The 27,075-nt window shown below is 55.8% G+C and overlaps 1 protein-coding gene across 1 annotated transcript; it reads right to left on the reverse strand.

Moving 5' to 3' along the window:
• Window positions 1-466: 466 nt before the first annotated feature.
• Window positions 467-26,875, reverse strand: M1AP (meiosis 1 associated protein). The gene is made up of 11 exons (XM_081877551.1): window positions 26,869-26,875; window positions 22,010-22,085; window positions 20,957-21,254; window positions 19,335-19,520; window positions 18,406-18,604; window positions 11,868-12,044; window positions 4,077-4,233; window positions 1,963-2,104; window positions 1,496-1,735; window positions 1,069-1,239; window positions 467-881 (listed from the first exon to the last, which is right to left on the reverse strand). Exons 2-11 carry the CDS (start codon window positions 22,081-22,083, stop codon window positions 750-752), a joined length of 1,776 nt encoding a protein of 591 aa, XP_081733677.1. The 5' UTR covers window positions 22,084-22,085; window positions 26,869-26,875; the 3' UTR covers window positions 467-749.
• Window positions 26,876-27,075: the final 200 nt, after the last annotated feature.

Below are 27,075 nucleotides of genomic sequence, written 5' to 3' on the forward strand. Positions count from 1 at the left end.
GCAGGCCAGGAGAGGGGACGCTGAGCCCTGCCTTCTGCTCCAGCCAACTGCCAGGGGGTGGGTTCCCCCCCCATCTCCCCCTGGTCTTGAGGGCCCCTCCAATGTGGGGTGTCCTGCTTCAGAGCACTGGACTATCTCCTTCAACCGGGGGGGGGGTCTGCCCCACTTTCATTTTTTTCTGGGTGAGGGGAGAGACACCCCTTTCCCAGCCCCTGAACTGCCTGAGAGTGATGAGCCACCCCCCACTTCCTTCCACTAGTCCCAGGCAGAACTCCCTCCCCCCAAAAGATGCAGCCTGGGGGTGCCAAGGCGGAAGAGGCCCGGGGAGCGGCTGCAGCCCCCGCCTCCTGCGCTGCTTCCTCCTCTGTGGCTTCCCAGCAGGTTTCCTCTTCTGTCTTCCCCACAGCTGGGGGGGGGGAGTGCCCTGCTCTTGCGGGGGGGGGGGACAGAAGGGCACAGCTCAAGGTTTGGTGCAACATAGACAAAAGTTTATTGAAGGGGGTCTCCAGAAACCAGAAACTGGGGAGGGGGCTTCTAGCCACACTCGTCCCCCCCCAGGAAACAGAGATCCAGGCATTGCTGCAGAGGCTCCAGTTTTGCCACACGAAGGGGAGGGACAACTCCAGCCCCCCCTCAGGTGCTCAACAGGGTGCTTGTCATGGGGTGCCTGTCTGGGTTGGGCTCCTCTTTTTGTGGGAGCTCTGGCTCAGCGGGGCCTCCATGGGGCGAAGGGAGTGGCCCCTGCGGTGTCACATGGTGTCCAGGAACTCTTCTTCATCTCCGGAGAGCAGGGAGAAGGCGGGTGGACGGGGGGCAGCGGGTGCCATGCGCAGGGGGGCCACCATGGCCCTGGCCTTGCCCAGGTGGGGGCGGCTGCCCTGCTGTGGGCAGAAGGAGGAGGTGGAAAGGGCAGCGTGACCCCCAGGCGAGGGCTGGGTCCCCCTTGCCACTCCTGGGGGGCACCGGCTCCCTTTGCATCACAAGTGGGGTGGACCTCCGCCCCCCAACAGCCACTGGGGTGGATCTTTGCAGCCCTGTCTGTGGGGTGAGGGTGCCTGCCATATCTACCTGACGGGGCAGGTGCCGATCTGATTTGCGCTCGGGCCGGGAGGGGGGTGGGCGCCCCAGGCTGCTCCTCAGGGCTTGGTACAGGGGGGCCCCCCCACTCAGGGGACTGTAGGCCGGCTCCAGGTCCAGGCCATCCAGGACGTTCTGCAGGGAAGGAGCCAGCGGGAAAAGGTGGTTTCATCATGGAATCAGAGGGGGCATTCCTAGCCACTGGCGCCCAGCCAGGCCCCTCCTGCCACCCACCCGCCAAAGCCCCCTCCCAGCAAGGATTAGGTGCAAGCCCTGTATCTCCGCACCCCCCAGGGCAGGAGGGTTGAAAGCAGGCAGAGCCTGAGGGTGGGACCACGAGGAAGCAGCCCCTGGGACCCTCTCCCGGGACCACCCCCCTTCCTGCCTGGCGAGGTTGTTGGTGGGGTGTGCTGCCTGCCCCCCCCACCCCGCTACTTGCCTCCATTTGGCTGAGAGTGTCCTGGGGAGGCTCTGCTGGCAGGAGAGGGAAGCTGCAGGGCAGGAGGAGCTCCCGGCCCACCAGGGAGCAGAGCAGCAGGGAGGCGGCCCCTTCGGAGGGCAGGAGGACCTGGAGGGGGCTCGGCCAGCGGGGACCCCAGCCAGGACCGGGGGCCCCTGGTGGGGTCTCATATTTGGCCAGCAGCAGCCAGTTTCGCTTCTGAAAGAGGAAATTACAATCTCAGGCACCCCCCTCCCGGGGGGGTGTGTGGTTCTCCTTCCTCTTTCCCTGGGACCCTGTGCCAGGGAGAAGGGGGGGGGGGCGCTCTACTGAAGGCAGGCACCGTCACATGGTGGGGGTCACTATGGCTTAGCCCTGCAGGCGTGGAGCCTCCCCCCCCCAATAACTCAGTGCCTTGAGACTCTGCACCCTCCACCCCAACTCACCCACAGACAGTGGCAGAGGGCCTGGAAGAGCTGCTGGTTGGCCTCCAGTTCATCCCAGTTCATCCGCCAGCAGCTTGTGGGCCGGATGACCAGAGGCAGCCCATAGAGCAGGGAGGTGCACAGGCCTTTGGCCTCCAGGGCCCTGCAAGAGACGGGGGGGGCAGGGCCTTGGTCAGGGGGGGGCAGAGCCTGCCTCCGGCTCCCAGGCAGCACCCAGGGCCCCCCAGGACTGGGAATGATCTAGGGGCAAGTGACTCCCCAGTGGAGGAAGATTGCCGCATCTGCAGCTTTTTAGTTTGCAGAAAAGGCAAGTTTTAGACAGCATCAAAGTTTATAAAGCAATGCTTGGCATGGAGAGAGTGGATGGAGGACAGCTTTCCTCTCTGAAAACCATGGAGCTGGTGGACATGGCAGAAAGCTGAACGTTGGAAGACTCTGGACAGATCAAAGGAACTTCTTCACGCAGAGCAGAGTTCACCAGTGGAACTCCCTCCCTCAGGAGGCAGGGACGGCCACCAGCTTGGAAGGCTAACCAAGAGGATGAGCCTAGTCCCCGGCCCAAGGGCTCTGGTCTGCCTCCAGGGCCCCAGGCAGCCATGCTTCCGATTCTCAGGTGCTGGAAGCCCCAGGAGAGGAGCTGCCCTTGGATGCCTTTGGGGCATCTGGTGAGAAAAGGATTCTGGGCTGGAGAAGCCACTGGCTGGACCCCGCAGGCTCTCTTCGGTTCGTCTCACAAGCAGAATTGGGAGGGAGAGGGGTTCTTGGAGGGACCATTTCTGCAAAGCAGTCTGCATTTCCTGGCAGGATGTCCTGCGCCAAAGGGGAACCTGCAGAAGTCTGGCTGTCAGCAACTGCCAGAACAGCCAAGAAGAGGAAGCTGGTGCTGCTGTTTGTGTGCCTGTCAGCTACTTGCCTGCCTGGCAGCTCCCCGGGGGGGGGGGCTCTGTGCTGAGCTGCTGGGGGTGGAGTGGGGGGGGTGGCTGTCCCCAAGCAGAGCGCCAACCAGCCTCTGCCCTGCCATGGCACTTTTGCAAGCAGTGCACTCCCACCCCACAATGCACATCTTGCCACCAACTGGGGTTACACCAGCAGACAAAACACCAGGCCACTTGATAGGCCTGTGACTTGCCCAGTGTGGCTCCAACCTCTTCTATGACACCCACTCCTCTGCCCCCTTTGTCCACCTGCCCATGCCCTGGGGGTGGGGTGGAGAGGGAGAGCTGTTAAGGTGCTCCTGCATCATGGCAAGGGGAGCGAGGGGGGGGGAGGGCTTCCTGGCCTGCCACAGCCTTGCGATCTGTGGCTGCACCTCATGACACAGTTTGTCCACGTTGGTGGGGGCACTTGGCCCCCTCCCCCCATGCAGATGGGAAGTGGGGAGCAGGGAAGAGGCTGCTGAACTCCTCGCTCTGCTGCATTTAAAAAGGCAAAACAGGAAGTGGGTGGGTGAGATGGGGTCTCCTTCATTCAGTCAGGAACAGCCTTGCTGGGCTTCCTCCAAGCAGCCATTTGTTTGTTGCTATTTTTCAGGCTTTGTGTTGCGACTTCTGCCTTAGGCTCTCCCAAGGGAGGAGGATCCTGCCCCCAGGCTGTCTGCAGTTGTGGAAGCCAGTGGGGGCTGCTGCTTGTCCTCCCCACCCTCCTCAAGCGCCACTGAGCCAGGCAAGCCAGAGCAGGTTCAGGGGAAGGCAGCAGCCGGCCCAGAACAGGAAGCGCAGGGGGGAAGGGCAGAGGCAGAGAAACACACTGGCTCCAGCACAGCAGCTGCCCTGCCCCCCTCCCCCACCCGAGGGGCCCTTTGACCAAAAGGTCCTGTAGCCCAGAGAGTGAGTGGCCAAAGCCAGATTTCCTGAGTTTTAACAAGAGCCCCTTTTTGGGTTAAGAGTGCCTCTAAGCATGGACAGAGTGCTTCTCACTGCAGTCACACCTCTTGAACATGGGACAGGGCTCCCAGGGCAGCTGGTGTGGCCACAACACAATTTTTCCATTGGAATCTGGGAGCTGGGGAAGGGCTGAGGGGCATGGCAGGCTGGCCCTCTTCTCAAAGGGGCCCTTGGGGGTGCTCCCAGTGTGTCTCCCCCCCCGCCCCGCTCGGATGGCTTCTGGGCAGGTACCTGAGGATGTGGAGCTTACGTGGCACCAGGTCTGGGCCAGCTGCCATCCAGAAGGGGCCGCTGGCATCCTCCCGTTGTGCGGTGGGGCCATCTCCGCAGGCAGAAGTAAGCAGAGCGGGGCTGAGAAGCCTCTCCTGGGCATCGCATTTCACGCACACTGCAAGGGCAGAAGGCAGCAGGGCTAAGGGGGTGCAGGGCATGCTTCTGCCAAGCCATGGCAGCTGGGGACCCTTCCAGCTGCCAAGGACCCAGAGCCACTGCCAGCCAGAGCGGGCAGCACTGCCCGCCCAGGATGAAACTCAGGGCAGAGGGCGAGGGCTGGAGAGATCAGGTTTGTGTCTTTGGGCAGATGTCCAGGGCAGAAGACCCCACTATTCCATGGGAGCCCCTTGGAGAGGCTGCCCTGGCCTGGATGGGGCAGGGGGCATTCCAGCAACCCTGGAGTTCAGCCTGGGGCCTCGGGCACAGCCACTCCGGAACTCCGTGCCGATGGGAATGATGCTAGCACTTTTGCAGCAATTATTCTTATGATTTGCTTCAGTAAGCTTACCCATGTATGTAAATTTGATATTGTCAGGGGCTCAGGAGCTGAGGCACAGGGAAGATGGGAGATGGAGAGCGAGGGGGAGGAATCCGAAGGGAGCGTAGGAGGAGACAGTGGTCCGAGGGATTCCATGAGCCTCTCCAGCGAATCGGAAGATTCACAGAAGGGAGCGCCAGTGGCCAGGAGCAGGGGGGTCCCAAGGGGAACGCCCCAGGAGCAAGGGGGCAGCAGGGACTCCCAGAGCAGTAGTTGGAAATCAGGACCAGCTTCCCCACCAGAGCAGAGTGGGGGGGAAGAGTCCCAGGCATCGGGGCCAGTGCTTTCCCCACCAGGGAGAGGAGACGAGGCAGAGTCTACCACACCTCCCTCGGAGAGTCGGACAACGGAAGGGAGGTCAGATCCGGCCAGTGTCACGGAAGAGGGAAGCAGTGATAGAAGTAGTGTAACGGTTAGGAGAAAGGTCACTGGGTTGGCGCGAGAAGCAAGTTCAAATGTACAGGAGCGCGGGACAGCAGAGAGTGAGGATTGGGAACCGGGTCCTAAAGCACGCCGGAGGCAGGGGGAGGAGCTAAGCAACTCAGCGTCGGAAGAGTCCAGAAAGGGCAATGCCCCAGAGGGCAGGAGGACCCAGAGGAGAAGAGAGCAGCGCAGAAGGTGGAGCAGGGCTAGGATCTTAAACTGGTGTGGAAGGGGCGGAGACTCAGACGGGACTTCGCCGATCTAGAGTCTAGACGTAGGGCTGCACGCTCTGGCTTTGAAATGGAAATTAAACTTCAATAAAGACTTTTGTACATAACATCAGCCTGGCGTTGGTCCTCTGTGAGCTGGGACCTAGAGGCAGCTCTGACAGTAAGTCCTGTCTCAGTAAAAACCTCGCAGCGTGAGTGGACGCAGCGAGGGGCGAAGATTGGTGCTTCGTGAGCTCACGAAAGCAAGACAAGATGACTACCGAAGAACACATAACAGCCCTGCAAAACGCAGTGGCACAACTTAACGCGGAAATTCTAGCATCTAGGAAGAGGGAAGACGAAGCCGCTGCTGCCTGCAAGGATCTGCAAATCAGGTTGGAAATGTTGACTAAACGGGGGCGCCGGGAACCAGACCAGAGGGGATTGGGCTGGGAAAGAGAGGAGGCAGCCTCGTGTCTCATTTCGATGGGAATCTGCAGCAGTATCCTAACTTCAGAGCAGACGTGATGTACGCGCTAGAGTTGCTGGAGAAGGACTTTAGAGATGAGCAGGAGAAAGTGGGTTTCATACTAACTCATCTCCACGGAGACGCTAAAGCGTGGCTGCGTAATCTGTGGTGAGATAAGGACCCAGCTCTCCAGGATGCAAAAGCCTTCCTTAAGGCGATGGATGCTTGTTTTTTATCAGCGATAGATGTGGATGTTGCCAGGAAAGAGATACATGGATTAAAACAAGGCAGAGCCACTGTGAGGCAATATCACTCCCGCTATTTTGCATTGGTCAACGCGCTGGGATGGGAGAAAGATTCAGCTGCCGTCAGGGACCTTTTTTGGGAGGGGTTGAATGGGGCTGTGAAAGACGAAATTGCAAGGGGGGAGAGACCCCAGAGCACTCAAGAAGTGGTCCAGAGGGCGCTGACGATTGGGGTGCGTCTGGAAGAACGTTCCTGGAGCAAAGACGAAGGACGTTGGGGACGCACGCCAGCAAGAGCACCTCCTCTTTTTCCCAGGGACACAGCGCGCGCTCAATCCACGCCTCCACTGGGAGGGGGAGAGGAGCCGATGGAGATAGGTGGTGCCAAGGCTCAGTCAGCAGCCAGAGCCCTAACGCCGGGAGCAGTCAAAACGAAGCCTCCTAGAGGGAACAGGAAGTGTTACATCTGCGACAGTGCTCAGCACATGGCGAAAGAGTGTCCCCAGAGGTTGCACAAGCACACTGCAGCCTCAGTGACAATTACAGAAGCAGTTCAGCAGCATGTACCACAGCAGGGAAACGATGGAATCTGGCTGGAATCATAGGCACTGGGGCCCAGCCAGATGAGTCAGTGAAGCAGTCCCCAGAGATCTTACAGCCCACAGACCCCCTCCCACCCAAACCAGTGGTGCAGCTCACCGCAGCGCTCCAGCTTCCCAATGGCCTCACCATGGAAGTGCCTATTACCATTGACTCTGGCAGCAATGCAGACTTTATAGGAGTGGATTTCATCACGCAACATGGCATAGCGCTCCTGCCTGCCACGATGCCCCTCAAAGTAGTGACAGTCGACGGCAGAGAGCTACTGGGGGGACAAGTGCTACAGCAAACGCCGCCAATGGTGATGCAAATTGGAAACCACCGCGAAGTCATCAGCTTCAATGTTACCCACCTGTTAGACACGCCCATAGTGTTGGGCATGAGTTGGCTGGACCGGCACAGTCCGGCATTAGCATGGTACCAGCGCCAATTGACTTTCAGCTCCTCCTACTGCGCAGCACACTGCATACTGCCCACCCAGGAAGATGAAGGGCTGGAAGATGGGCCACAGTTACACTTGGGCATGCTGCAAGCGGTACCCGACAAATACAGAGAATTCTTGGAGGTCTTCTGCGAGAAGGAGGCGGACAAACTACCCCCCCACAGACCATACGATTGCAAGATTGACCTCCTGCCGGGGGCGACGCTGCCGACTGGAAAACTGTATTCCATGTCTGAAGATGAACTGCAGGAACTCAGGGAGTTCATAGAACTCAACTTGAAGCGGGGATTCATCCGAGAATCCAAAGCGGTGGGGGGCAGCCCCGTGTTTTTTGTGAAGAAAAAAGACACGCCCCAAAAGAGGCTTGTAGTTGATTACCGGGTCATAAACTCGAGGTCGAAGCCCACGGCGTTCCCCATGCCCAAGATCGACGACCTGCTGGCGACGGTGCGGAAGGGACGCATCTTCACCAAGTTGGATCTGCGAGGGGCGTACAACCTTATACGCATGAGGGAGGGCGACGAGTGGAAGACGGCCATGTTTACGCCTTTGGGCACCTACGAATACAGAGTTATGCCGTTTGGCTTGCAAAATGGCTCCCACTGTTTCCAAGCCTTCATGCATCACGTTTTGGCGGGGCTCCTCTACAAGAAGTGCGTCTGCTTCCTGGACGACATTCTGATCTTCTCGGAATCGCAGGAGGCTCACGAGAGAGATGTCAAGGAAGTCCTGCAGAGGCTACGGGAGCACAGACTTTACGCCAAACTGGAGAAGTGCCAGTTCGACATGACGGAGGTGGATTTCCCGGGCTACAAGCTGTCCGACAGGGGTCTCGTCATGGCCAGCGCCAAGGTCCGCTCGGTGCTGGACTGGAAGAGCCCGCGCAATCGGAAGGAGGTCCAGAAGTTTGTCGGCTTCGCCAACTTTTATTGCAAGTTTATCAAGGGTTTCACGATGCAAACGGCGGCCATCACAGACACCCTCAGCTCCAAGAAGAAGTTCATCTGGACGGAGCAGGCGGAGAAGTCCTTTCAGGAGCTCAAGCGACTCTTCGCATCCGAAGAACAACTGCTACATGTGAACCCCAGCAAACCCATGAGGGTTGAAATGGACGCCTCCGACAGAGCCGTGGGGGCAGTCCTGTTGCAGCGAGACCACCAAGGGGACTGGAGGCCGTGCGCTTTCTACTCCAGGAAACTCAGCAAGTCGGAGCAGAACTACACCATCTGGGACAGGGAACTGCTAGCCATTCATGCAGCCTTCAAGGTGTGGCGGCACTTCCTCATCGGAGCCAAACACACAGTGCAAGTTCGCACGGACCACAAGAACCTGGAGTACTGGCGTACGACGCGGTTCCTGAACCAGAGACACATCCGCTGGGCGGAGTTCTTTGCAGATTTCGACTTCAGAATAGAATACATCCCAGGAGACAGCAACATCATGGCGGATGCGCTATCCAGGAAGCCGCAGTATCTCGAGGCAGAGGCACCGGTGGCAGCCAAGCACATTTTCGCACCGAAAGCGTGGGCATGCGCCGCAGCCACGGTGGACCTGGACGCAGTACGTCGCGCGCTGCAGACAGACTCCTTCGCACGATCCAAGATGGAGGAGGTGCGAAGCGGCACAGCGAAGGACGACCAGTTTCAGATACGCGACGGACTGCTCATCCGCAAAGGGGCCCTCTACGTGCCGGGAGACGACCTCCGCGCGAAGGTACTGCAGCAGTTACACGACGCACCCAGCACTGGGCACTTCGGCAAAGAGAAGACGGTGGAATTAGTAGCCAGAGACTTTTGGTGGCCCAAGATGAGGGGAGAAGTCGAGGATTACGTCAAGAGGTGCGACACATGCCAAAGAGCCAAACCAGTACACAGGCCGCCAGCGGGATTGCTGGAACCGCTACAGACGCCCCTTGAGCCGTGGGAGAAAGTGGCCCTGGACTTCGTCACAGATCTGCCCAGCTCGCGAGGCAAGACAGCGGTACTCGTGGTAGTGGACTTGTTCACCAAGATGGCCCACTTCATTCCTTGCGCGAAGGTGGCCACAGCGGAACAGACAGCCAAGATGTTCATAGACCACGTGTTCAAGGTGCACGGCCTACCACGGTCTATCCTGTCCGACCGGGGGCGCCAGTTCATCTCGAGTTTCTGGCAGAAGCTGATGGGCATCCTGAACGTCAAGGTCAACCTATCGTCGGCGAGACACCCGCAGACCAACGGACAAGCGGAGAGGGTCAACGCCATCATGCAGCAGTACCTGAGATGCTACGCGAACCAGCAGCCCTCGACCTGGGTGGACTATCTACCGCTGGCCGAGTTTGCCTACAACAACACGAAGCACGTGTCCACGGGGGTGACACCGTTTTTCGCCAACAATTGGCGGCATCCCAGAACCTTCCCGGGGTTAGAGAAAGTGGGGGAGGGGGAGCCGCAGGGAGCTGAGGACTGGGCGGCGGAGTTACAGGAGGTCCACGAACAGCTCCAAAGGCAGTTGGAGCTAGCTAAACACGCTTACAAAATGCAGGCAGACCGACACAGGAGAGTTGGTGAGGACATACGGGTGGGGGACTGGGTCTGGTTAGCAGCCCGGGCAGTGCCGGCCAGATCGTTAGCTAAGAAGAAGCTCGGACACAAGCAGCTAGGGCCTTACCAAGTCGAGGCACAGATCAACCCAGTGGCCTTCCGGTTGACACTCCCGGAAGGATCCAGAATGCACCTGGTCTTTCATAGATCGGTGCTCACGCCTTATAAGGCACCTCACAGGTTCCAAGCACCAGGGACAGCTCCTAGCCCGCTCAGAGGCGCACCCACAAGGGGGGGGGGCCGCTGAGGGAGGAGCCGCTCAACGAGGTCACGGAGATCTTGGACTCGAGATGGGGGGAAGAGGGGGTTGAATATCTACTAGCCAGGGAAGGTACCCCGGCCAGTGCCAACAACTGGGTACCGTACTATGCGGTGGAGGAGCACTACCTCAAAGACGAGTTCCACGCACTGTACCCACACAGGCCCATGCCGGCGGATTATTTCGACGAATATCTTTTCACACCCACACTCTCAACCAGCACATTCCAGGGTTTCTCTTCAGCTGAAGAGGCGTCACAGGAGACCAGCTCCCCAGAGGGATCCCTCTCAGGGTTTGGTACAGGCGGATCTTATTGGTGGGAGGATCAACCTGAGGTGGGCTGGCGCAGAGAACTGCCGAGGGGACCATGGCACGCAGTGTCACCCCAGACAACAGAGGAAGGGGGGGCACCGGGCGAGTTGGGGGTAGATCCAGGCTTCGAACACACCTCCCAAGAGATGGAAGCAGAGGAGATCGCCGTCGACGGGACCATGGAGGACTCCCCGGACTTATCCGGCTGGCTGCACGCCACGGGGGAAGAACTGTACCCTGCACTCACCCCCACAACACTGGAGCACCCAGAACCCACACCAGAAGAAGGGGAGGGGGGAAGGGGGGGCTTCAAGGGGGGGATGGATGTCAGGGGCTCAGGAGCTGAGGCACAGGGAAGATGGGAGATGGAGAGCGAGGGGGAGGAATCCGAAGGGAGCGTAGGAGGAGACAGTGGTCCGAGGGATTCCATGAGCCTCTCCAGCGAATCGGAAGATTCACAGAAGGGAGCGCCAGTGGCCAGGGGCAGGGGGGTCCCAAGGGGAACGCCCCAGGAGCAAGGGGGCAGCAGGGACTCCCAGAGCAGTAGTTGGAAATCAGGACCAGCTTCCCCACTAGAGCAGAGTGGGGGGGAAGAGTCCCAGGCATCGGGGCCAGTACTTTCCCCACCAGGGAGAGGAGACGAGGCAGAGTCTACCACGCCTCCCTCGGAGAGTTGGACAACGGAAGGGAGGTCAGATCCGGCCAGTGTCACGGAAGAGGGAAGCAGTGAGAGAAGTAGTGTAACGGTTAGGAGAAAGGTCACTGGGTTGGCGCGAGAAGCAAGTTCAAATGTACAGGAGCGCGGGACAGCAGAGAGTGAGGATTGGGAACCGGGTCCTAAAGCACGCCGGAGGCAGGGGGAGGAGCTAAGCAACTCAGCGTCGGAAGAGTCCAGAAAGGGCAATGCCCCAGAGGGCAGGAGGACCCAGAGGAGAAGAGAGCAGCGCAGGAGGTGGAGCAGGGCTAGGATCTTAAACTGGTGTGGAAGGGGTGGAGACTCAGACGGGACTTCGCCGATCTAGAGTCTAGACGTAGGGCTGCACGCTCTGGCTTTGAAATGGAAATTAAACTTCAATAAAGACTTTTGTACATAACATCAGCCTGGCGTTGGTCCTCTGTGAGCTGGGACCTAGAGGCAGCTCTGACAGATATGTATTCAAATATATGGTTTTATTTTTTCAAAACCATTGGGTTTATTTAAATTTTGATTATTTTTTTACGTCAGCTTCCTTGTAACATTTCATTGTATCAGTCATTTTAGTATGTGTGTGTATTTATTTGTGTAAATAATAATTTCTTTTATGAGTGGCTTCCCATGAGGGATGCCGAAGCAATTTACTATGCAATAATTTATATGAAACAAATACGGAAATAGCAAGAACAACTGCACACAGGGAAACAATTTTAAAAACCAAAACATTTGTAAATGTAAAGGGAGTTTAGAATACTGGACAAACACTGGATGGGACAGAGATGTTTAGCAGCGGAGGCAAGAGACGAGGGCACCCGTCTCTCTCCCACAACAGCAAGGGGTCCCAAGGGTAGGTGCTGGGTGTGGTGTCAGCAGGCTCACAGAAGCAGCGAATCGTAGAGTTAGAGAGACTCCCTGAAGAGGAAGCTTTCGGTCTGGGTGAAGCAGCAACACAGGAATCCCATTGGCTCACACTTACCTGGGCAGCTCTGGGCTGCAGCAGGGGGGCAGAGCGCTCCAGCAGGCAGGAGGAGGTGGAGGTGCTCCTGGTCTGGGCTGTGGTTGTGGAACCAGCCCTTGAAGAAGGTCTCCAGGGCCACCACATCATTCTCCACAGTCTGGAGATCAAGGACTGCGCCCAGGGTCACAGTGCTCTCTGCAGGGAGAGGAAAGGAGCCCCATCTGCACATGCCTGGGTATCCCCCCCCCCGACAATGGCTCAGCCTGGGCATCCCAACAAGTTCCTGCCACCCCCCAGAACAAAGAGACAGCTCCCTTAGAGCAGGCCCCCCCCCCGATGCCCACAGCTGCATAAGCAAAGTCTGGGGCTCCTGGAGGGTCTGCGTGTCCTTTGAGTGCCCCACTCCCAGGCCTCAGGAGGAAAGCAGCTGCCAGCCTGGCCAGCCCATCCTGTGCCACCCAACCGAGGTCCATCCTCCAGGGCCATGAGCTGCCTGAGTTCTAAGTCATCCCACTTGGTGGCTGCCGTCTCTGCCTCTGCCTCTTCTGGGGGCCAAAAACTGCGCTGTGTCTCCTGAGCCTCCCAGCCTCCCGCTTCCTTGGAGGCCTCTGGTTCCAGCCTTGTGAAACGCTCTCGCTCCCCTTTCTCCGCACCATCTACCCTCCTATAAGCTATCATGTCCCCCTCCCCCCCCAAAGCCTTACTATTTTTCTGAACAAAAAGCCCTGAATATTGTACCGTCTCCTCCTACAAACATGAGAAGAAGCTGCTGGATCAGGCCAGTGGCCCATCTAGTCCAGCATCCTGTTCTCGCAGGGGCCAACTGGATGCCCCAAGGGACCTGAGCGCCAGAGCAGGACTCTGCCCTCCTGGACTTCCTGGCACTCACAAGCCTGGCTGTCTCCGAGGGTAAAGGCAGAGCAGAGCCCCGGCCAGCCCCCTCCTCATAGGAGGGTCACTCCAGCCCATGGATCATGTTGGCTGCCCTTTTCCGGGCCAAATGTTGTCTCTTATTGCAGCTCTACTCTATCTTTTCTGAGGGGGACAAGAGGAACCGCCCAGAGGAGGCCAAGCGCAGATGCAAAACATTTAGGAAGCACCTTGAAGTGGTTTCCCATGGCAAGAAGAGGACATAAGACCACTGTGTATCTAAAGACAATTTCAAGTCCAGCAGAGACCCTGCCTGGGACTTGCATCTCCGCTGGGGAGGCTCCTTGCAGGAGGAAAGTCTCCAGCAGAGGTGATAGTGATCTCTGGGACCAGGGTGACCTTGTCCCACCTCGTCCCCCAGTGCAGAGACCCCCTGGGCACTGGGGGCAGGAGGCCCACCAGCCACTGCTGCAGGAATACAAGACCACGAGGGCCACGGTTCCGGCCACTGCTGCTCAGAAACAGGCACCCAGCAGGGGCTGGGTCTCTCCCCGCAGGAAGCCTGTCCCTCTCAAGTCGGTGGCTGTGAGAAAGGAGAAGTGGGAATCCTGCCTGCCTGGTTAGCAACAGAGAGAGGACCAGTCACAGCTCAAGGAGGGTGGCTGGCTTAATCCGGGAGGCTGAGCAGGGGGATCAGGCCAGCAGGGGGTGGGGGCCAAAATCTGCGCCTGAGAAGGGGGTGGCTCCGGATTAAGAACGACAGATGCCACCATCCGTCCCTCCCCAGCAGCCCCACTGAGGAGGCAGGGAGCACACAGCCCTCCAGCGCCCAGCCAGGGGGCAGCCGCCTTGCAAAGGGAAGAGCCCGCAGCCCAAGCGAGGGCAGAGACAGAGTGGCCGTGCCCACTAGGGGGCAGCAGAAGGCCATTGCTAAAAATCCTGGCGGCTGCAGCAAGGTGTTCCTGAGGCTGTGCATTATGATATTGACGGTCTCTTTTCCCTTCCCTTCCTAGGAGCCCTAGCCTGGCATCTGCTACTTGGTGCCTCCAGCACCAGGGATAGTCTGCCTCTGAACTTTGTGGGGCTTCCCAGGGGCATCTGGGGGGCCAGGGTGGGGCACTGGGGGCTGGGCAGACTGGATGGGCCTCGGTTCTGATCCAGCAGAGCTCTGCCCAGAAGATCAAAAGAGACTACGAGGCTCTGGGCAGGAAATTGAAGCAATTAAATGCACAAATTGTCATCTCATCTGTCCTCCCAGTTGAACGACGTGGCCCAGGGAGAGAGGGAAAAATAGTGGAAGTGAACAGCTGGCTTCGCAAATGGTGTAAACAGGAATGGTTTGGATTCTTAGATCACGGACTGCAGTTTCTTGAAGATGGACTTCTGGCAAGCGATGGGCTGCACCTCACAACGGTTGGGAAGAATATTTTTGCCAAAAATCTCAGAAACCTCATCAGGAGGGCTTTAAACTGACTAATGTGGGGGAGGGAGACAGTGCTCCTGAAGGTAGGAGTCTATCAATTGATGAAGATGATCATCCAAATGTCATAGACCAAATGGAGCAAACAGCACGCAGACCTAGTGGTGGGAGGAAAAAATCCTTAAATAAGAGACACGGGGAATGATTAATGGACTTCAATGTCTGTACACTAATGCGCAAAGCATGGGAAATAAACAAGATGAGCTTGAGCTCTTGGTACAGCAAACTAAATATGACATAATAGGCATCACTGAAACCTGGTGGGATAAGTCCCACGACTGGAATGTAATAATGGAGGGATACAATCTATTTCAGAGAAACAGACCAGACAAGAAAGGAGGAGGAGTGGCATTATATGTCAGGGATGTGTATACCTGTGAAGAGATCCAAGATTTAGAACCTCAAAGCCAAAGTGAGAGCATTTGGGTCAAAATTAAGGGAGAGAAGAATAACAAGGACCTCATTGTGGGAGTTTACTATAGATCCCCAAGCCAAACGGAGGACATAGATGATGCCTTCCTGAAACAGATGGCCAAGCATGCAAAAGGAAGGGAGATAGTAGTAATGGGGGACTTCAATTACTCGGATATTTGTTGGATGTCAAACTCAGCCAAGAGCATAAGGTCAAACAGATTCCTCACTGGCCTTGCAGACAACTTCATTGTCCAGAAAGTGGGAGAAGCAACAAGAGGAACAGCCATTTTAGATCTGGTCCTAACCAATGTTGATGACCTGGTTAGTGGGGTAGAAGTGGAAGGATCATTAGGCGCGAGTGATCATGCTCTTCTGAAGTTTACTATACAGTGGAAAGGAGCAGCCAAGCATACTAGGACTCAATTTCTTGACTTTAAGAAAGCCGACTTCATAAAACTTAGGGAAGTGCTGGGTGAGATCCCATGGACAGTAATACTAAAAGGAAAGGGACTTCATGATGGCTGGGAGTTTGTTAAGAGGAGATAGTAAAAGCACAACTTCAGGCAATACCAATGAGACAGAAACATGGAAGGTGCCTAAAGAAGCCAGGGTGGCTATCTAAAGAACTTTTAACTGAGTTAAGATTAAAAAAGGATGTGTACAAAAAATGGAAAAAGGGGGAAACCACCAAAGAGGAATTCAAACAAATAGCCAGCACGTGTAGACACAAAGTCAGAAAAGCTAAAGCACAGAATGAACTCAGGCTTGCTAGAGAGGTTAAAAGCAATAAAAAAGGCTTTTATGGGTATGTTCGTAGCAAAAGGAAGATCAAAGAAACCGTGGGGTCACTCAGAGGAGAAGATGGTGAAATGCAAACAGGGGACACAGAAAGGGCTGAACTCCTTAATGCCTTCTTTGCCTCAGTCTTCTCCGATAAAGAAAACAATGCCCGACCTGAAGAATTTGGAGCAAATGATTCAGCAGAGGAAACACAGCCCAGAATAACTAAGGAGATAGTACAAGAATACTTGGCTAGTTCAGATGTATTCAAGTCTCCAGGGCCAGATGAACTGCATCCAAGAGTATTAAAAGAACTGGCAGATGTGATCTCAGAACCACTGGCAGTCATCTTCGAGAATTCCTGGAGAACAGGCGAAGTCCCGGCAGACTGGAGGAGGGCAAATGTTGTCCCTATTTTCAAAAAGGGGAAAAGAGAGGACCCAAATAATTACCGCCCAGTCAGTCTGATATCAATACCAGGGAAGATTCTGGAGCAGATCATTAAGCAAACAGTCTGTGAGCACCTAGAAAGGAATGCTGTGATCACCAATAGTCAGCATGGATTTCTGACAAGGTGCCCCATGATATTCTTGTAAAGAAGCTGGTAAAATGCGGTCTTGACTATGCTACCACTGAGTGGATTTGTAACTGGCTGACTGACCGAACCCAAAGGGTGCTCATCAATGGTTCCTCTTCATCCTGGAGAAGAGTGACTAGTGGGGTGCCACAGGGTTCTGTCTTGGGCCCGGTCTTATTCAACATCTTTATCAACGACTTGGATGATGGACTCAAGGGCATCCTGATCAAATTTGCAGATGACACCAAACTGGGAGGGGTGGCTAACACCCCAGAGGACAGGATCACACTTCAAAACGACCTTGACAGATTAGAGAACTGGGCCAAAACAAACAGGATGAATTTTAACAGGGAGAAATGTAAAGTATTGCACTTGGGCAAAAAAAAAATGAGAGGCACAAATACAAGATGGGTGACACCTGGCTTGAGAGCAGTACATGTGAAAAGGATCTAGGAGTCTTGGTTGACCACAAACTTGACATGAGCCAACAGTGTGACGCGGCAGCTAAAAAAGCCAATGCAATTCTGGGCTGCATCAATAGGAGTATAGCATCTAGATCAAGGGAAGTAATAGTGCCACTGTATTCTGCTCTGGTCAGACCTCACCTGGAGTACTGTGTCCAGTTCTGGGCACCACAGTTCAAGAAGGACACTGACAAACTGGAATGTGTCCAGAGGAGGGCAACCAAAATGGTCAAAGGCCTGGAAACGATGCCTTATGAGGAACGGCTAAGGGAGCTGGGCATGTTTAGCCTGGAGAAGAGGAGGTGAAGGGGTGATATGATAGCCATGTTCAAATATATAAAAGGATGTCACATAGAGGAGGGAGAAAGGTTGTTTTCTGCTGCTCCAGAGAAGCGGACACGGAGCAATGGTTCCAAACTACAAGAAAAAAGATTCCACCTAGACATTAGGAAGAACTTCCTGACAGTAAGAGCTGTTTGACAGTGGAATTTGCTGCCAAGGAGTGTGGTGGAGTCTCCTTCTTTGGAGGTCTTTAAGCAGAGGCTTGACAACCATATGTCAGGAGTGCTCTGATGGTGTTTCCTGCTTGGCAGGGGGTTGGACTCGATGGCCCTTGTGGTCTCTTCCAACTCTATGATTCTATGATTCTATGCCCCAGTCCCGTCAGGGAGCCACACTCCAGATCCTTGAGAGACCCAGGCGGATCAAGGCTCCCTGCAGCTAGCAAGAGGGGAGGAAGCAGACCCAATGCACAGCCCAGCCACACACCAAGGCTGGGCCCCTTTCACTGCTTTCCCTTCTGCATCTGGGGTGAGACTGAAAGCAAGAAGTCCCCAGCGGTATCTTTGGCTTTCCCCAGAGAAGGGCTTCCGTCAGCCGGCCTGGCCAAAGGGTGACTTGGGGTGGGGAGTGCATTTGTCTCTCCACATCAAGTCAAGTCGCCTCTGCGGGGCCTGTCTGGCCCTCTCAGGATCTCTTTACAACTGGCAGTGTGATGGTTGCACAAAGGGCAGAAAGCTGCCCTGGCTCTTGTCCTCCCAAGGCTCCTGCCGGCTCCCTTTCAGGCGCTGCTGGTGCCAACCCACAGCTGTGCGCCAGAGTTTCCTGCCTCATCCTCCTGCCTTTCCCCCCAAGATCTGATTTGTGGTGATTTCCCCCCGCTTAAAATTCAGCTCCAGCGCCAGCCAGCCCAGAGGGGGCAGGCCAAGTGCCGCAGAGGCTTTCCTGGGCTCTCGCGCCTTTAATTAGAGGTTTCCCCCTTTGGGCCGAGCAGCTTCCTCCGCCTCTAAGTGCTTCCTCCTCAGCAGAGCTTGGGATGAGGCATGAATTATTCACTGAGCACCAAGATCTGCAACTGGATCTCCCGACTCTCTAAGTCTCAGCAAAGAGCAGCCCTGGATGCCCCGGGAAACCCGTCTCTGCCCTGAGTGTCACCCTTTTAGGTGACACGGTAAGCCTTTTAGGTGACACTCAAGCGCAATTACCTAAGTTCCTCCTAATCCAGACAGATTCAACTGGTTCCTCTCCAGCTGCTCTCTGCTAAAACTGAGCAGCCTGGGAGGTCCCAGCGCAGATCTCTGGCAAGCCTCTTCTGCCAATTTCTCCTCCCCGCCTGGTTGGGGTGGGCTTCAATTAGTGACATCCTTTCATTGTCTTTATTTTATTTTAATGTGCTGTAAAAGCCAAAGAAGAAAATGTAAAAACCCATGAGAGGACCCAAGGAATTAACGCCACCTTTCCCATTGCCCTGCAGGGAACAGAAACTGACTTCCTGTGCACTTAGGGGGCACTTTGCCAGCCATTCACCGCTAATCAGAGGCAGAAGCCATGAGTTCCCTTTCATGAATGGCACTTGCTCTGGAGCAGACACCAGAGGAGCATCCCGGAGTGATAACAACACCCAGCGGGAGGCGAGGGGCCGCTCGGAAGCGGAAGCGTCATTTGAAATGCCACAGGTTGGGGGGCACTTACCCCCACGGCTGCCGCTGCTGCTGCTGCTGGGGGTGGCTCCCTCTCCGTCCTCCGCCGCAGCCTCAGGCGCCTCCTGCAGCCCCCTTGTGGAGACCTCCACCACCTGCAGCTGGCGGAGGCTGAGCAGGTCAATGCCCTGCAGCCCAGCCTCCAGCTGCTTGGCCACCTTGGCGCTGGGCTGGCCAGTCAGGATGGTCATCTGGAAGAGAAGCCCCATGGCTGCCGGAGACTCAGAGGGGAGCCCAGAGGGGTGGGGTGGGGTGCTTCAGATCCCTGATCAGCCAGGAACCTCACTGGGGGGTGACCTTGGTCCAGTTCAATGCACCTCACCAGGATGTTGAGTGGATAAATTTGGGGAGGGATAGATGGACATGTGCCCTGAGCTTCTTGAAGCAACAGATGGCAGTGCCACCAACCATGCCCCTCTGCCATGAACATCCCTGGCAGTAATGGGAGACACGAGAGGGAATCTCTGGCCCCTGTCATGCTGGATTCTGTGCAAGGAATCAACCTGCTCTTTCCATGCAAACTGGTGCTTTGCAGAGCTCCTTGCATTGCCAGCAGGATGGCAGAGCTGGGTTTGCAAGGCCTCCTCGTCTTGCTGGAGGCTGCAGAAGAGGCAGGCAGAGAGGGGTCCTGGAGGGCACCAGAGGCTCCTGCCCACTCCCATTATTATTATTATTAGTGCCTCTGTGCCAGCTTCTGCTTGGGGAAAGATGTTTGGGCAGAAATCTCATAGCGACACCGAAGATCATCTAGTCTAACCCCCTGCAGTGGAAGACCCCCAACCTGGCTGGAAGGTGATGGGGGAGATGGAAGTGGAGAGAAACAGCGACCCTCCTCCCTAATTGGGCAGTTGCTAGCTGGTGTGCAGCAGACGGGGGGGGGGCCCTCCCCAGTCTGGCCTCCCCAGTCTGGCCTCCTCTTACCTCCAGGGAAGAGCTGCTCAGGGAGGCCCCAGCCATGCCCTGCCCCGTGTACTGCTTGAACTGCTGGAGCCCATCCTGCACGGCCTGGACTATGGCGTCCTCCTTGCGGTGGAAGACCCCCTCGGAGGGCAAGGCGCGCAGCTCCGCCAGGCAGCTCTGGAGCCGAGAGAAGCTCCCTCTCACCGGCTGCAACGACAGTGGGCAGGAGATGTGCCTCAGCAAGGGCCCAATGCCTCCCCTGTGAAGGGTGCTCACCCCTGGGGCGGGGGGGGGGGCAAATAGCTGCTTCTCGTCTCCTTTCCCAGGAGGAAGACCCTGGCCATGCACTCTGCCCACAGCTTCTGCCTGCTCCCCTGGTCTCTGGGATGGGCATGAAGTGGGAAACATTGGGCATTGGAAAGCCCCCCCCCCGAGATGCAGCTGCTTGGGCTGCATCATGTTGCTGGGGCCGGCCTGGGCATCATGGCCGGGGGCCAAGGCAGAGACACAGCCAGGGTGCTGAGCGCAGTTTCACTGCCAGTTAGCCTGAGTTAATGAGCCCCTCTGTGGGCAGGAGACACCCGAGTCTAGACATGCTTAGCCAGGAATGAGCTGCAGCCCAGCCCAGCCGAGGCTCTCTGGGAGTCTGCTGCAGGAGCCATGCAAGGAGACAACTGCCTTGTCTGCTCGGGACGAAGGTGGCCAGGCTCTCTGAGGCTCAGCTCCTCCAGAGAAACGAGGGGTCCTCTTTGCCTTGGGGACAGCTGAAGAGTTTTCTGGAGGGGGAGGTCTGCGCAAGAGCAGGGCAAGGCCCTCAGAGGCGCCTGGCTGCTGGATCAGGCGCAAGGAGGCCCACCTAGCCTAGCGCCCTGTTCTCACTGGCTGCCAACTGGCCAAGCAAGGGAAGCCCCCAAGCAGGACAGGGCTCCCCCACTGGCACTCCTAGCCGCGGGCATTCGGAAGCATCCAACCCCAGACAGAGGAGGCAGAGCCACGGAGAGCCTTATGCTCCATGCATTTGTCTAATCCGCTTTAAAAGCCATTGGTGCCTCCTGTGGGAAGGAGTTCCATAGTCTAACAATACTTTGCATGGAAAAGCACTTTCTTTCTCTGTCCTGAACCTCCCACCATCCAGCATCACTGGACTGGCCATTACGAGAGAGAGAGAGAGAAAAAGCTCCTCACATTCTCCAGGCAGTGCAGCACTGCACACACTTCTATTTGTCACTTTTTTACACACCTTTTCTGTAACTTAACCCCCCCCCAGCGCTGCCATTACTCCTTCTTGGGGAGTCGCTCCATTCCCTGGATCGCTTTGGCTGCCCCTTTGTGGACCTTTTCCAGCTCTGCAGACCATTTCTGAGGTGAGCTTCTTCCAAGCTGCCCCTGCTGCCCAGAAGTGCTGCCGCCTGAAGCTGCTCCATTTTACCCCTCCAGAAAACACAAAGGAGCCCTCCGTGGCACCAGGCCCCTTGAAAGTGGGCGTGTGGAGCCCTTTAAATCGGCTGGCGTGTGCTGGGATGGCAAGCCAAGGAGCAGGATGAGGATTCTGCATGGACAGACCAGCAGAGAGATGCCCCCTTCAGAGAGATGCCTCCCCTCCCCCCAGCTGCTCACTGTGCCCCCCAGCAGCACTCACTCACCACAAAGGGCAGAAGGCACTCCTGCTGGCTCTGGACCACATAGAGGCTGAGCAGAGGGATGCGGGCTGGACCCGCCAGACTGCAGGCCAGAGAGAAGACGTTTTCCAGGGCATCACAGAGCTTGTGGCAGGTGTGGGCCCAGTGGGAGGGGTGGGCCTCCACCACCAGGATGTGAGGGGGCTGCCAGGAGTGAGAGGCGGCCCCAGCCCCAGCCAGGCCTTTGCCAGCACCATCTCTGCTGCCTCCTCGCGGTCCAGAACTCATGGTGGTCCAAGGGAAACAGAGCTTGCGGCTGCCTCTGAAGAGGGGAGAGCTAGAATGAATGTGCTTTCCTCACCCACCAGCACCACCATCCCCCCCACTGGGAAAAGACCACCCATCACCAACAAATAGGGGGTGGAGAGGGCAGCAGATGCAAAGCAGTCCATTGCGGCCATGCCCACCCTTCCCTGCCTCCCTCAAGCTCCCAGGCCTTCTTCCTGTGCCCACGCCAGTTCTGGGTCTGGAGGCAGGCAGGCTGGTGGGGGACAAAGAGGACTGTGCCCCAAAGGGGGGGGGTGGCTTCCTTGTTCAGGGACAGAGGGCAGCCCACCTTCCTCCTGCTAGGGAGGCAAGGCCCCCAGGGAGACTCCGGGGAATGTGGGGCATCCCTGTCACATTCCAAGGCCCTCCATGCTGCTGCCGCAGCCGCATCCTGGCACCGCAGGCCTAGCCCCCGGTGGGCAGCAGGAGTCAAGGTGAGTCAAGGTGGAGAGCAGCCGGCTGTCGGTTCTGCTTCATCTCTGTGTTCAGAGAGTCTTGTCTAGCCAGCCAGTTTCTCACCAGCTTGACAGGGATCTCTGGGAGGCGTCTGGGGGGGGGGCATGAGGCTCAAGAGCACTGAACACACCTTCCTTGCCCCATGCTGCCCCTCAAGTTCTCTTCTTAAGGCTTATTTACTCTCCTGCAATACTGATACATTGCCCAATAACAAAGACTCTCTGCCATTTACAGTAAAAATGAAAAGACTACCAAATAATAAAACACAAACGTGAAATCTAAAAGCAAACTAACCCCAAGCCGGCCAGAGAGAGCAATATCAGGATGTGGGATCTCACGAGCACCGAAGAGGCTAAAGAGAATGACATGTCTGAGGAAATGAAAACGTCTTTAGCTGGGCCTCAGGAGAGCCTGGCTGGGGGACACAAAACTGAAGAGAATCTCACTCAAGGAACCTTCTCCTTCCCCCACATCCAGAAAAGGGCCTTGACCCTTTAGCTGCCCCGGCCTCAAGCCTTTGGGGGCCTTAAAGGGTAATAGCAGCACTTTGAGTCGGGCCCAGCAACGGGATTTCCCCCATTAACAGGGTTGCAAACAGATTGTTTCTTTCTGGAAAAAACTAGCCCTGAATTGAGTGCTAAAGTTCCACTACATTTCCAGAAGTGGTCTTTATGCCCCGTGAAAAATTAACTGGCAAGGACACCTTGGGAAAGCAGTGCAGGCAGCATGGTGTGACCCTGTCAGCCAGACGCTGCTGCTGGCCTGTTTTGGACCAGCTGGAGTATCCTGACCATGTTCAAAGAGAGGCCCACCCAAGACACACAGGAGAACATTCCCCACTCCTTTGCATTAACACCAGTGGCAGGAGGGCAATTCCCCCAGGGCAAGCGCAGGCAGGTGAAATGGGGGCGGGGGGGGGTCACTCTGTCCAGGGCTGATTAAACTGGCAGAGAAGGGATGGCTGCAGCCCCAGGGCAGGGCAGCAGAGGCAGAGCAGATCTGCCCCACAGGGCTGCCTTGAGCAGCCTGGCAGGGACAGGGGAGGAAGAGAGTGGCATTCTTGGCAGGGACTCTAGATGAGGCTCATTCTAAGTGGCTTCATTAGAGAAGGGCTGGCGGCCAGCCTGGGCTGCTCTTGCATGAGCAACACAGGCTGCCTTCGCAGACACCCCCCCCCGTCCCCCCGCCCAGCAGCTGGCTACAGCCTGGGACTTGCCCTTCAATTATATATCCTTCATTCCATCTAGAAAGCCATGGGGGGGGGATGCTACATCATCCCAAAAGGAAGACTCTTATTACTCTGGTCAAATGAGATCACAGGCGACAAGGAGATCTCTTCCTCCAATGCAGCAGCAGCAGCAGGTGGGCTGAGCGGCTTTGGAGCTTGATTGAGAGTGGAGCCTGAGAGTCACCAACTCTCCCCCCCCCTCAATATGCAGCACCCCCACCCCAGAGAGGTGCCTCAAGGACTGGGTGACACTGGGTGACAGGGTAGCAACCGAAGGCATCTACTCAACGCACCAGCTGCACAAATGGAAGGATCCACAGGAATCCTCGCAAGGAGAGCAGCAGCCTTAGAGAGAAAGTGGAGTGTCAGAGGCACAAGAGGGGAGCAGGAGGGAGGAGGGGATCCAGTCCCCACCTGCTCAGCGCACCTGGTGCTGAGCTGACAGGCAAACCAATGAGCACAGGGCACAGGTGGTGCAGGCAGGAGGGGGGCAGCGTGGCAGCCGGTGGAGCTCCAGGCCTGGACCTGAGCACTTCACCTCCTGGCTGGCTGGGCAAGGCTGAGTTGGAATCCTGGGATGCAAGAGAGCAAAGATGGGGAGAAAAACAAGTGGGCCAGGGCTAGGAGAACACTAGAAATGTGCTACCAGGGTACGGCAATAATATAACATTCTTATAATACTAGGGTGGTAGTCAACAAAGTTTTACTCAAAGTAGACCCACTGAAATTAATGAATGTGACTAAGGTAGGTCCATTACTTTCAGTAAGTCTACTCTGAGCAAAACTTAGATAAACAATGTCTGTAATTGAAACAAAATAAAAAAATCCTTTCCAGTAGCACATTAGAGACCAACTAAGTTTGTTATGAATTCATCATGCAAAAGGCTGGGCTGGATGAATCCCAAACTGGAATTAAGATTGCCGGAAGAAATATCAACAACCTCAGATATGCAGATGACACAACCTTGATGGCAGAAAGTGAGGAGGAATTAAAGAACCTTTTAATGAGGGTGAAAGAGGAGAGCGCAAAATATGGTCTGAAGCTCAACATCAAAAAAACGAAGATCATGGCCACTGGGCCCATCACCTCCTGGCAAATAGAAGGGGAAGAAATGGAGGCAGTGAGAGATTTTACTTTCTTGGGCTCCATGATCACTGCAGATGGTGACAGCAGTCACAAAATTAAAAGACGCCTGCTCCTTGGGAGAAAGGCGAAGGCAAACCTAGAAAGTATCATAAAAAGTAGAGACATCACCTTGCCAACAAAGGTCCGTATAGTTAAAGCCATGGTTTTCCCAGTAGTGATGTATGGAAGTGAGAGCTGGACCATCAAGAAGACTGATCGCCGAAGAATTGATGCTTTTGAATTATGGTGCTGGAAGAGACTCTTGAGAGTCCCATGGACTGCAAGAAGATCAAACCTCTCCATTCTTAAGGAAATCAACCCTGAGTGCTCACTGGAAGGACAGATCGTGAAGCTGAGGCTCCAATACTTTGGCCACCTCATGAGAAGAGAAGACTCCCCGGAAAAGACCCTGATGTTGGGAAAGATGGAGGGCGCAAGGAGAAGGGGACGACAGAGGATGAGATGGTTGGACGGTGTTCTCGAAGCTACAAACATGAGTCTGACCAAACTGCGGGAGGCAGTGGAACACAGGAGTGCCTGGCGTGCTCTGGTCCATGGGGTCACGAAGAGGCGGACACAACTCAACGACTCAACAAAACAAAGTTTGTTATTGGTATGAGCTTCCGTGTGCATCTTCAGATACCTGCGGCAGACCAACACGGCTACCTACGTGTAACTAATGTCTGTAATGTTTTAGTCCTCCAGAAAAGGGTTCTGGAGAATGCAGAAGGGCCATGAGAAGCTGCAGCCTTTTGCTCTGGCTGAAGACGCAAAGCACATCAGGCCAGGGAGACCCAGGGCTGCAAGAGCAAAGGGGCACCTCCTGAGGCAGGAGGAAGAGGTTGCGTCTTTGACTACTGGGGGGCAGAGGCAGCAGCGGGCACACGGTGTTGTCAACCACTTTGCTATGATGTCCTGCGATTTAGCCATTCTCCCTGGTCAGGCAGGTTAAAGCTCAGAAATCACTCAATCCTGCGAGAGAGGTTAAAAATAATACGGGGTTTTTCAGCTATGTTCAAAGCAAGAGGAAGAACAAGCAAGTAGTAGGTCCTCTGTGTGGAGAAGATGGAGAAATACTGTTGGAGACAGAGGAAAGGCAGAAGTGATCAACACCTACTTTGCCTGTGTCTTCGCGCAAAACGAGAGCAGAGCGCAACCTGGTGATAACAGAATAAACGCCGCAAGGAGGGAGCTGCTGCCTAAGATAGGGAAAGAGGTGGTCAGGGAACACCTAGCGGTTTTGAATTAATTCAGATCTCCAGGGCCTGATGAGCTGCACACAAGGGTGTGAAAGGAGCTTGCTGGTATAATATCAGAGCCTCTGCCTATAATCTTCGGGAATTGTTGGAGAACAGGTGAGGCTCCTGCAGACTGGAGTCCGGCAAATGGGGGTCAGACTTGATGACCCTTGGGGTCCCTTCCAACTCTAAAAGTCTCTGATGGTTTGTTTATATGGTGCCATCAGTATGAATGACACTTTACAGAGTACAGGACCCTGTCCCAAGGGGCTTATCATTTAAAACTCGACAGAGGGGAGAAAACAGAGGAAGGAGAGGCACAGGGTTTCAGTTATACATGCTTAGGGTCAGCTATAGGGCCTGGGAGGTAGAGGAAAGGGGTTAGTTAGATGTTAGGAAATGGGCCTCACACCCTGTTAGTGAGCTTTGCAGGGCCATCCGACTGGCCACTCTTGGGGACCAGACCCTTGACCAGCGAAACAAGATGAGGCAGCCTGGCAAGGCCCATGTTCCCACCAACCACGGAAGTCCAGAGTGTCTTGCTCTTGCCGTGGAGGGGAAGACCAGTTCTGTGGAAGGCCTAGTCAGGACTCAGGGAAGCACTGTCTAATTTGCCTTCTAGTGGGTTATTTAACAGGCCCCAATTCTGGAGTTAGCCCAAGAGAAGGTTAATAAAAAACTGTCTGAACATATTCTGGATGTGCCTTTACAAGCTGGTAGATGCAACCCTTTTATCTCACCATCAAAGGCAGAGCAAAAGCCAGCAGATTAAGGTAATAGTTCAACAGACTGAAGATGTGCCCAGATTCACGGGAGGGGACTGGCGCTAGATGGATTGCCCGCCCCAAGATTTGAGGGGTGTGTGTGCTCCCCACCAACTTATTGTCTGGCTGCTGCAGTTCTGTGGCCTCTGCTGCCAAGCAGGCGTCCAGGCCATGGCCACAACCGCAGCAGGTCAGAAAACAAGCCACAGCCAAGTTGTGCAAGCTCTTGCCCCTAGGAGGTTCCCCAGGGGCTGCCCAAGCCGCTTGTCATGGCTTATGGGACTTGCACTGTACTTTCACTCTCTCTCTTCCTTCTTCTTCCTTCCAGTTTGTTCCTATTTACATACCACTTTTCCTTCAAAGAGCTCAAGGTTGCATGCATGACTCTCCCCCATGGGACACGATCCTCACAACAACCCTGAGAGATGGGGCAAGTCTAAGAGACCGTACCTGCCCCAAGGCTCATAGCTGAGTGGGCATTTGCACCCTGACTCCCAGCTCCTGGTCCCACACTCTGCCCCACACTGACTGTTTCTGATGTAACGCGCCCCGGGTGCAAAGCAGAAGGGCTGCTGCCAAATTCCAGCATACTGTATCTGCTTCTTTGTTAATCAGCAAGTAGATGGAGCCTCCAGCTGCAAGAAGAGTCGTCAGCCAGGAGAGAGGTGCATTGTTCACAGGACAAGGGGGCTTCTCACGCATGCCAGTGGCTCCCATTTTGGCCTCAGACGGGGGAAACTTCCCTCCAACCTGCCTTCCCCACGTGCGCAGAAGTCCCCCATCATCCTACCTGTTACACGAAGGAAAAGCAGACCTGGAATGGAGACAAGAGAGGAGAGACTGAGTCAGAGGCAGGCAGGCAAAGGCCACCAAGGCCAGTCCCAGCCCAGGCAAAGGGGGCTCCTGAGTGCCCCCCACCAGACATTCAGGAGATGGTGCCTGGCATGGGGGGGGGGAAGAGGGCTGACTAGACCAGGCCAGTGGCTTCGCCAGGGGAGGCGAGG

The sequence above is a fragment of the Podarcis erhardii genome (assembly GCF_964252035.2).
Source record: "Podarcis erhardii genome assembly, chromosome: 9".
NCBI classification, from domain to species: domain Eukaryota; kingdom Metazoa; phylum Chordata; class Lepidosauria; order Squamata; family Lacertidae; genus Podarcis; species Podarcis erhardii.